Source organism: Gallinula chloropus, assembly GCF_964237585.1.
Source record: "Gallinula chloropus genome assembly, chromosome: 1".
NCBI classification, from domain to species: domain Eukaryota; kingdom Metazoa; phylum Chordata; class Aves; order Gruiformes; family Rallidae; genus Gallinula; species Gallinula chloropus.
The window spans coordinates 38,265,272-38,277,291 of NC_140085.1; the positions used below are offsets into that span (position 1 = coordinate 38,265,272).

General features: G+C 37.4%; 1 protein-coding gene across 2 annotated transcripts in view; it reads right to left on the reverse strand.

Moving 5' to 3' along the window:
- The window catches only part of DOCK4 (dedicator of cytokinesis 4), a gene marked incomplete at both ends in the record, with an annotated part of 250,335 nt that overhangs the window by 55,487 nt on the left and 182,828 nt on the right, over positions 1-12,020 (reverse strand). For both annotated transcript variants that reach the window (XM_084262501.1, XM_084262500.1), the window contains 2 exons: positions 1,560-1,654; positions 8,850-8,948. In XM_084262501.1, coding sequence (XP_084118627.1) covers positions 1,560-1,654; positions 8,850-8,948 — 194 coding nt within the window. The remainder of the gene's footprint in view (positions 1-1,559; positions 1,655-8,849; positions 8,949-12,020) is intronic.

Sequence of the window (12,020 nt, forward strand, 5' to 3'; positions counted from 1 at the left end):
GGATGTTCACAAAGACTTGTAAAAAAAAAAAAAAAACAACCTAACAAAAAACCCAACACCAAAACAAATTAAAAAGGAGGGCCACAAAAATGATCAGAGGGCTGCAGCACCTCTCCTATGAAGACAGGCTGAGAGTTGGGCTTGTTCAGCCTGGAGAAGAGAAGACTCCAGAAAAATCTTATAGGGGCCTTCCAGTACCTGAAGAGAAAGCTGGGGAGGGATTGCTCACAAGAGCATGTAGGGATAGGACAAGGGGTAATGGCTTTAAACAGGAGCAGGGTAGACATTAGGACTAGACATTAGGGTGAAGATCTTCACTATGAAGGTGGTGAAACACTGGAACAGGTTGCCCAGAGAGGTTGTGGAGACCCCATCCATGGGGACATTCACGGTCACACATGATGAAGCTCTGAGCAATCTGATCCAGTAAAAAGTGTCCCTGCAGTAAGCAGGGGTTGGACTAGATGACCTTTAAAAGCCCTTTCCATCCTAACACATTCTATGATTCTGTGATGATTCTGTGATTCTATTTTTTTTTTCCTGGAATTCAAACTTGGCAAGATAAGCAACACTAAATGAGGTAAGAAAAATGAGTAAGAAATTTTTTTTTAAAGGAATGACAAAGTTTGAACAAATACTATGATGCTTCCATATCTACACACACACACTGAACATACATATATATATATAAAAATCATGAAGACAAGTTTTGCCAAGTTTAATTGCAACAATAATATTTTACTAGCTGTCTGCACAGCATCATGAATTTAAATTCTTCTTGGAGCTGGCAAGAACAATGCAAACTAAAAACCAATTTCCATCAGGCACTGCAATACATACGTCAGTCTGAAATTCTGGATTCCCATGTCTGCCCAACACAACCCCCCTGTTCAGCTGTCTTATCTGATCAAAGAAAACAAAGGCTGGTGATACAGGTAAATAAAATTCAATAGACCCATTGTCATGACTTCTCAGGAACACTGGAAACATGTTTATAAATAAGGTCTGAGCAGAGAAAGAATAGCTCAAAGACAGGTTGCACCTCAAAGTATCACTAGGCAATGCTTGGAGCCCTGCATTAATGTTGCCTGTGCTACACCTCATTTCCTGATTTGTAATTTTTCTGGCAATCACTAAATTAACAAACATGCAAAAATGTTAATGGTATCACAGCAGATAATTTCTTTTCGAGAGCAAACAGATCTTTACCAACTCAGCATTTCAACAAACAGATTTGCAATGAAGTTCTGTTGAGACTTATCATTTGCTACTTGGAAAACAAAGCTGTTGATGCTTAGCAGCTTCAGTCTGTAAAAAGTGTTTCTGAGTTTCCAGTTATATGTGCTTACTGAGATTCAGAAGAGAAAGAGGGAGAGATATTATGAATTTGTCATATAACATAAATCCAGAGATTTAAAATCTTAAATTCAAAAAAGAAAAACTGCAGCCAGCATTATAAAAGATATTTTGCATTTTTATTGCATACATCATATAACTTTATTTATACCAGGATCTTCATGTACTACCCCTATTTTTTATTAACATTAAAAATGCCTTACTTGTTTGCAACCAAACGCATCACTGTCCAGTCTTTTGGAAACATCTCTGGTCGTATTAGTATCCGAAACACGGTGAAAATCTGCAGCAGGAAATCCTTTGGAAGGAAAATAAGCAGTCATATGTCTTCGCTACCTCAAAAAGAGCAATAAGCTTTAAAAATATTTTAATCAGACACAAAAAAATCAATATAGAAATAGGAGAAAGACACCTCTGAATATTTTTCCTTTTGTTTTGATTCCATAAGGAAGCTTCAAATAGTGATTTAATTCCTTTTTCATAAAAGGAGGAAAATAATTTAATGTGCTATTTGATTGACAGCAATGCATAAGAGAAATGTCAAAGATGCATTTGGTTTCCACCCATACACTTCCACAAATGCGATCCCAAGAACAATTTGCAAATCAGAAGAGCACTTTACAAACAGTACAGGCTTCTGAATATCTCCTTAATCATGTCAGGTTTTCATCACTTTCAAGATTTATTCTAAAAGTGGCATTATTTGGTGGGAAAGAAAATGTAAGGCCAATTTTATCCTTGGGTTTGAAAAGACCAGTGGATTCAACAGTGATGCTTAGGCCCCTGAACTGCTGTCGCAGCTGGCTGACTGTATGCAAGTCACTTAATCATTCTACCTCATTTACTGAATCTAAAAAATAGTGAACACACATGAGCTCCTTTGAATGTAGAAAGCACTGCTTAAGAGCTTTTAGCATTATCATCGCCTGTGTCATTTAAATCACTATTTGATAACTAAGCTATTGCTTTCAGCACTTGACTTTTCAGATTTTCTTTTCAAAAATAAAACTACCAACAAGGGTAATATTTCTAATGGCCCATTTTGATTCTGTATAGTACTGCCAGTATGTTTTTAGTAAGCAAGATGGAGCTTTTGACATCATGAAGAACATGAGGCGAGTGATATAACAAGCCTAACAGAATCAGAGGCACCTGGCCTTGAAAAGTTTTGTATTGATTCCGCCTTCATCTTGTCTAGAGAGTTTATCTGTATCACAGAGGAGATGAATATACAACCAAGGGATACCAAATAATTTTGAACACCAACATATATATTCTCATGTGCGTTTACCAGAGTGTACATGATGGGCATTGCACAACAGATGTCTTTCATTAGAGAATCACTGCAAAGGGGGATGAATGCAGGAGCTGGGAGAGGCAGATGAGATCCCTGCACCCACCCACCAGAGAAGATTGCATAAAAGAGACAACCTGTTTTCTGAGCAAGATGCCAAAAAAAGTCTCTGTACTAAAGAGTATAAATGATACTCATTGCAGAAAACAGTGTTGGAATGCAGGTGACCGGCTTTACAGATAAACAAGTAGCTCTATGAGCAACACATTTATTCTAGACCAGTTTCCTCTATCTCTGTACCTTGCAGTTAAATTTCGACACTTCTGCTTGCTCCTGCTCCTTTTTTTCTTTAGGGGGTTACTTGCTTTCCCTGTGCCACAATCCCTCCATCTCTATGCCATAATCCCAACATTATGGAAATGCCCTGAATGCTGCCGTATGTCACCTCACAACAATGTCCCAAATTCTCGCATATCCCATTTTTATCCCATCTGTTGTCCAGACACAATACATGTTGCTGATGTGTGGGAATTAATAGACTGACTGCTGAACTGAAGAGACCAAGTGGCTTTCGTTGGGAAACCAAGCGATGGTTTAAGGAGTTAAAACCCAAGGGCTGGCATGAAGCTTAGTGCCTTTGAGACCCATGGGCCACTGCCAAAGCCTGCTGAAATTCATTTGCTTGTTCAAAGGTCATTAAGAAAGAAATGACAGAGAGGAAGATCATATATACTTCATTTCTTTAGTTAACTAGGCTAAAACCAGAATAAATCTTTTATTCCAATAAAGCTTTAAGGCAAAGCAAATATAAACACTGGCATTAAATTTTGAATCATTAACACCAGACTAATTATTTCTAATTTTAACAAAAAAACCCCAGAAAATTTTGTCATCAATTTGGTGATAAGCAATAATAGATTAAAAATGTGGATTTCAAAGGTTGGAGTAAGGTTGGTGATCTCTTTGTTACAGTACATGTTAAAAACGTATAAACAAAATGAGGTATAATCAGGTCCTGCACTTGGGTCACAACAATCCCATGCCATGCAATAGGCTTGGGGAGGAAGGGCTGGCAAGCTGCCTGGTGAAAAGGACCTGGGGGTGTTGGTTGATGGCCAGCTGAATGTGAGCCAGCAGTGTGCCCAGGTGGCCAGAGCAGCCAACAGGATGCTGGCTTATATCAGAAACAGCATCACCGGAAAGACTAAGGAAGTGATTGTCCCACTGCACTCAGCTCTGGTGAGGCCACACCTCGAGTGCTGTGTGCAGTTTTGGGCCCCTCACTACAAGATTGAAATGCTGGAGTGAGTCCAGAGAATACAGATAATGAAGCAGAGCACAATCTGATGAGGAGCACCTGAGGGAACTGGGGTGGCTTAGCCTGGAGAAAAGGAGGCTGAGGGGAGACCTTATTGCTCTCTACAGCTGCCTGCAAGGAGATTGTAGTGAGGTGGGTGTTGGTCTCTTCTCCCAAGTAACAAGCAGCAAGACAAGAGGACATGACCTCAAGTTGCACTGGACACAGTGGGGGGTGGGGGTGTGTGTGCTTAGATTGGATAATAGGTACAACTTCTTCACTGAAAGGATTGTCAAGCATTGGAACTGGCTGCTCAGGGAAGTATTTGAGTCATCATCCATGGAAGTGTTTAAAAGGCATGTAGATGTGGTGCCTGGGGACATGGTTTAGTGGTGGACTTGCCAGTGCTAGGTTAACAGTTGGGCTTGATGGTCTTAAAGGTCTTTTGTTCACTTCTAAAGGACCCACCTCCATGTAGCAATTCCATAAAATGTTTTGACCAGCATTACAATACCTGCCATTTTGCATGATGGAATTGCTCATTTTTGTGCCACGATACAAACATTAGTGTAAAGTACCATTCATGGAAGACCAACTTTGCAACTACATTTTGAACTGTTTTCTTTGTACCAAACTATTGTCTTTCATAGTTGTATCTGCTCTGCTGAACGCATCATACTGATTAGTAACAGATTTTAACATTTAAAAAACATTTTTGCCGGCAGTAGAAGTGAACTAACATTTGGTTGGTTGAGTACAGATGTAATTAATGTCTCATATGCCTTCTATCTTAAGAGACAGGCTGGGAGTAATTTTGTCCTTTTACATACTTTAAATACCATCTCTTAATATTCTACCAAGAGTACGTGAGTTCTAGTACTATCTCACTTATCTTAATACCACAATATCAGCTCAGTTTCCTCCAGCAGCAATATTTGCTAGATGAAATTATCAAACTCTGATATAATCGAGAAGCACAGCTTTCTGAAAGACTGAAGACCATCTACTCATTTAATCAAAAACTGCCTTGGAATTTCTTTCACATTACCCTGTATGAATGGAAAACACTCTCTAAAGCAGGTCAGATTCTTCTTTGCTGGATCTCTCAGGGTGGATCTGTATTAGCATTTTACTTGGGATCAACAGCCCACTTTAAAACTAATTGTTTGATCATCCATCACTTTGGTTCACACTGCCAAGTTATCAAACTACTTGGTATCAAAGTCATTGTAGAGCATCCTAGAGATGTTTTTTTGTAGAGTAACAAGGCACCCATAAAACTGAGCATGGGTGACAGTGAGCTGTCTCTGCATACACAACTCATTCATCCTGTGGCCAGATGCTTTCCCAGATATTCTTGCCTTACCTCAATCTACATTAGAAGCCACCCAATTAGTTGGTTTAGAGCTACGCCTCTGCCCCAGCACTTATCCTTTCAGAAACCCCATAGCTGAGTAGATGTTCCTGCAAGGCAGGGGGAGGGAGGATGGTGGCTAGAACTGAACTTCTCCACCAGACACATTTCCCATCCCTGAGCCTTGTCCAAGGGGTCATAAGGGAACAAAGGAATACATTGCACTTGGTGGTAGGGTTTGGCACTCTGCTCTTTTGGCTGGAAGAGAAAGATCAGAGAACTAGTAATGTTTACACACATCCCTGTATTATCATTGTATCTCTTCTGTGCCACATTATGCAGGGTATACTGCCAATGGATAAAATCTAGGCCTTCTGGCAGGTTCTTATCTGTTTGTTTTGACTTCTTTTAATCTACTTATTAAAAACCTCACACATATCAACCAAAACCACCTTGCAGTGGTCAAAGCTGTATTGTGCTAACGTATACTGTGTTCTCATTCACTTTCCCACTCCTCCTATTTATAACTTCCACTGTTGCCTTTTGTCATAAATTATATCTGAGCTTTTTTTGCGGCAGCAAATATCCACCTACAAGGGTGCCTCTGTTCTATAAATTGCAATGAAATATATTTACTAGAAGAAGATGGTATTTTGTGGTAAGCAAAGGGAGCATATATTTAAAATAATATTGAAAGATAAAAGGAAGCATTTAAAATTACTGCCTCATTAAATTCAATGTTTCAAAAAGTGAGTGAAGTATGGTCTCTGGTGCTACCACTCAGCCATGAATCCCCTGTTGTTTCTTTCCTACATCATTTGCATGTTTTCAAATATAAAAGGGGTTGCTTTTTTTTTCCTATGTTTTTCTTTGTGGGAACCTGACTCAAAGAACTGACTAAAATAAAAAATCACCAAATCAATTATGTAAACTAAATTAATTTACAAATTAGAGGAAATATTTCCATGAACAACCACTTGTTTAAAGCATCACTCAGATGCATGTCATATACAAAATGTGTTCATGTCATTCCTTCAAAGTCTCCACTTTGCTGTACTGTGATTAACAAGCTGGAAACAGTCTGTGATAATTTTCGTACAGATTGTTAAAAAAACCGAAACCTACAAATATTTTTCGACGGAATGAATTACAACTTTCATTCTCTTTTTTCAAGTACTTGGATGAGTGAATTCTTGTTTGGAGAATTGGTTTGGTGGGGCTATTTTTTTAATAATATCAACAAATGCTGTGCAGGCATGTATTCATATAAGGACTTGACATAGTTGCCTTGCAAGTTAGTTAAGAAAAAAAGAATACCTTGTGATATTAGTGCCTAGCCTCATTGTTCAGTATAGATTGTTAATTATAAAAAGAGGGAGTCAAAGCAAGAAGAGCATAGCAGATAGCAATTCAAAAGTTTGGCTTGCACTCAGATAAGCTCCTTGCAAACCTCATATAAGATTTGTAATTTGTAGTGTGGTTTTTAGGGAAGACCCAAGCCACTCTGGCATCATTGGCGAGGTGTCAAAAAGAGGATTTAAAAATGCAGCAAGCTGATGGGAGCTACCACTGAAGCTTGAATCTAAAAGTACATACTACCCACAAGATAAACAATGGCTACTAGCCCACCCTCTAAAAGCATCTCTAAAGAAAAAAAGTCTTATCAGACATTTACACCTTCTGAATCTTCATTTACTCATACTGATGTCATTTCCTAAGAAGCCTATCTTCACACAGTATAAAATACCAAGGAAGTTCCACACTTGGTAAACAATTTAGAAAAACACAGAGATAAGCGGCAATATGGTTTAGATAGCCTAAGTCATACACAGTCACCTCATGATTAACAGCAGTGTCAGCCTCACACACTAGGTCTCATCTTTCCCTTTTACTCTCCATTGTACACATTTCAGTGATATTTGATATTTCCAAGTGAGGGGAAAAAAACAATGTATTATTTAAGATTCAGAAGAGAAGGAATATAACATTAATTATGATCAACCTACTGCCATTGAATCACTGGTGGAGCTGACGCTGATTAGATGAGATCTGAATGGAAATAACAAACTCTGGACTCGAGTTCTTAAGACCTCTATTTTGATAGCTGATGGCACTGGCTACAGCTGCTTTCCATATGTCTCTGTATAATAGTAGGGTATGTGCGTGGGGGGAATATAAATGTGTCAAATCAAACACCATTCAAGCATTAATTCTAGAGATTTTTCAAATTCTAGAGAAAGAAAGTCTGAATAAACTCAGCACTGTATTTCATAGATACATCAAACAGAAATAAAACTTAAAACCTCTAGGAAACCTAAAAATCTAAACCTAGAAATATAGATGTAACTCAGAATTCAAACAAAGGGAATATTTTCAGTCAAAAACGCCTAGATTGCCCAACATACACTAAAAATTTCCTAAGGATAACAACTATGCAAGGTGAAAACAGATGCTGTAATATTTGTATTCAAATCGTCCACCCTACGTAGCTCCTAGGGAGTACCCTTTATTCATGGTAGAGAACCTCTCAGCAGCAATTTTTATTTTTCAATCTCAATATGACCATCTCACTACAAAGCAAAGGCACTCGTGAATGGTATGCTCTCTTCAGAACAGCTCCAAAGCTCTATCAGGAATGTAAGGAAATCTGAACTTGCACTGTAACTACACCGCCCTTTTCAGGCTAGTACATCAGTTTATCAAATTAAGATAATTTAAGAGTAACATCTAAAAATACACTAACACATGGGGGCATTATTACTCTCCTGTCTATACTGGCTGAATAATGGGCATAAGTGACCACTCAAGATTTGTTGTGAAAATAAAATTTGGTACTATATAAGTTTCTCATGGTCTAGCAAGGTGGAAGTCTTAATGCATATCTTTATACAGGAAATCTTAGCTTTTAATTTTTATTTCTTTTTTAAATCCACCCCAACCCGTCAAAAAGGAATTATAAATACTTTATCTCCATAAAACTGGTAGCTCCGTCAATAAAATTGGTAAAACCTGCACTGAAAGTTCTGCAGCGTCTCTCTTCCATGATCAAACTGGGCAGATAGACATTATGAATCTGAGAGGATTTCCTGCCAATGGACTTACTGCACAGTTAAGAAAAACAGAGACTGAGCTGAATACATATTTCTCAAGCTGTGTGTTTGCCATTGCTGAATATAATTTAATGAATGAATAAATAATACAGAATAAACAAAAAACTGCAACTGCCTGGCAGGAAGAATCAAGCAGAACTGTGTGACCTTAGACTGACATCATCTTTGAAACAGGCTACGTTGATGGCTTTAAATCTATTACACAGTTCTGCCCCCATCCCTACTCTATCTGCTGTTATTGTAGAAGCAACAGAATCCTAACCCCACTTTAAGAGTGGACCTAAGTACACATGAAAGCCTACGCAAAAGTTAATCTGAAAAACAGACTGCATTTCAATACTGAAGTGTTTCATCAAAGCATAGGAATATCTGAAAGGGAGATAAATCAAAAAGAGAAATAGAGACCCAAAGAAGGGGAAAGAAAATTCTGTTTCTTACCCTCAGATCTTCCTTTGTGTTGAAGCTATCAAGAAGCTGTTGATAATGTCTATCAGTCATTTGTCGCAAGAGTGACAGCAAACAGGAGACAAATTCCCCCTGTTTAGACAAGCCAAGAACAGAAATATTATAGATTATGTCTTCTGTATTTGAGCTTAAACCGTCATATTACAAGCACTTAAAAATAATTAACAAATGCAGGGGAAATTAATCTACAATTAGGAAACATTATTTTTTAGACTCTGTATGTTCTGAATACACACTAATTTAGCTATGAATTTCCCATTTAAATAATTGTTTTTCCCCCAATGTATTTTATGTGCTTAACAAAATCTATTTCAGATCGGTCCAGAAAGGATAAACAAGCTAAAGTTTGACTTGTTTCTCTTGGATCTCTTTTTAAACAGATTATTTAGATTGCTAAAATTATAACCTCTTAAATCAGTCTTTAAACAAATATTTTAAAAAATATTTTGCAACATTTCTGGGAAAAATGGTATTGTTTTCCTTTATGGAAGAAATTAATTGAGTTAGCTAGGAATTTTTTCAACACATTTTTTCATTGTATAAAACCCATGTTTGTCAAAAATAAAACTCATCTATAGGACTGAAGAAACTGAAAATGTTTTTATCAGAAATTTCCTTGGGTCTACAGAAGCATTTCTCATTGAAACATATCTAGAAGTTGAGCTTAATTACAGACCACTCTCCATCGTGCTGATGATTCCTGGATACACACTGCAGAAAAGGGATGCTCCAGGCAGCAGGTGAGGGACTTAGTGGACTACTATGCAAATTTCTTGCTGCCTCTGCTGATGCACATTCACCAGGCTATTTTTTGAACAGCACGGGAGCAAAAGAGGAGAACAGGACTGGATATTTCCAGCGAGTGATCAAACCACCCAAACATTCTCTTCCATTCCTGCCTGCTTGCTTGCTTTTGAACTGGGAAGAAACACTGAATGACATCAACCTGGTCCAACTGCAGGGTGAAAGAGTTAAAGTTCTGGATTGCATCTCAGTGCTTAAAACAGGAGAATTCTGAAATCTTAAAGATTTGTTAAAAAGTGGGCCTCTACCTATAAGGAATGAGGAATGAGACCAGGAGAACAGACAAGTATGATGACAGGACTTTAACATGGTGTCTTTCATTAGTTTGTCAAGTCAAATTTTGGGAAGATTTTCTTGTGTCTTTCATTAAAAAAGTGAATAGGAAAAAAAAGAAGAGTCTGTTTTCAAAGGAATGGTTATTCTGGATTTTACAACAGAAGGTTTAATTCACCTGTGATTATGTCTTGTATAGTTAGTGGTGTGTGAGGTGATGGCTTTCACTGGCAACATAATGATGAAATAATAATTGTCTTGTCCATAATAAGATTCTACACTAAAATAGTAATCCCAGATTAATTACATCTCTGCAAAACCAATTTTTTTTTTTTTACAGTAAACACAGCAATCTGAAAACTATATGCTACGGCTACAAAGGCTCTTTAATCTTCACGCTCTGGGCATAACTATCAAAGTTAAATATCAGAAAGTTTATTTCCAACACTATCAGGTTCTCTTCAGAAAACAAAAATACTTTGCTCTTTTGTAATTATCGTTAAATATTTTCAATGTCATCATACCTAGGCTTAACAGAATTTACCATGGCACTTAGTATAATGTAGGTTCATCTAAATAGACATGATCTTTGGAGGCTTTTATTCCAGTTACAAAACCTGACCACTCAGATTTGTTTAATTAGTCAAAATAGACAGAGTCAATAAGGGTATAAGTTTACCTGATTGCTAGTTTGAGTGATAATATGTGAGTATGAACTTTTTGAATAATTTCCTTCTTGCCTAAGCATTTTTAGACATCTTTCTAGTCACCTTCCATGTTCCCACATGTACTTTGACTTATAGTAGTATATTAAAAAAATCCATCTATTATTGAACACTGTACTATTATAGTTGACAGATTAGCTTTAAAAAGGTAACAGCTTTAGCTAATTGGTAACTGACTTCTAAATTTGAGCTTTTATTTCAAATGTAGGTAGCTATACAGCCAGATCATTTTTAAAATAACAATGAACGTTCAACTGCATTTGTTGAACTCAACGCAAAAATGAATGCTCTAAGATTTCTGCCAGTGTTATACCACTTGTCAGGGTATGTGCAAATCATGCACCAAAGCAAACTCCACACACAGAACGACCCTGATAGAAAAAAAGCATTTAGGATCCAATTCTAGTGCTGTAAGTCAAGCCAAGCAGTATATCCAATTCACTCTAGGTGGAATCCTGAAGATTTTTTTTTGTGTCTTAAAGAGCACAATTATTAAAATATGTGGAGCTCACAATTAAATTGCAATTCATGTAGGTTCTGAGGGACTGCACTTCCAAGATCTGAAATCAAGAAAGGTTACCTTTAATTGGATTCCTTTGTTACCTCATTATATGCAAATGTATTTTTCTTACGGAAATCTAAAGGAGTGTCATTGACATACTAAAGCAGTTTTACTTTCACCATTGCATAAAATGAAATGTTAGTGCAATATCTCTAACACTGACACCCTGAAGGCGCATCGTCCTTGTGCTCAGTTTAAAGCTCCACATTCACATTATCTTGCAGGTTACAAGAGCCTTCATTGCAAATTGAAATGGTACCAAGATACTTGAGATGAAAGAAGCAGTGTGGTCATGGCACCACACAGCCTGATGCTGCCTGATTTTATGCTGCTTCTTTGCACAGAAAAGCAGTGACACGTGACCCTAGAAGACCACACTGAGATGAGTTTGGAGCTACTTCCACAAAGAAGACTGTATCTCATGAAAAAATATGACAAAATTTTATCCAGTGTGCTGCTGTGATACATCTCACAAACAGTATTTTGCGATACATGCAGCTTGAAATAATGGTAACATACTGGAACAGAGCTTACTGCTGTACTCACATTGAGTACTTCATCATACTTGCTCTACAAATAGTTCCAAGAATCTGGCTCTGGGTGTTGCCATAAGCCCATACTGCATGATGTTTCTACATAAATGTATATAATTGCCTTATGCTGTGCTGTGAGTCACTTCCACATTAAGAATTCTTTGAGGTGCCTGTGGTGACAATGACATGGCTTTTCTGATGCATAAGAAGAAAATTTTGCAACTTGAAAGCACTTTCAGAGTCTAAT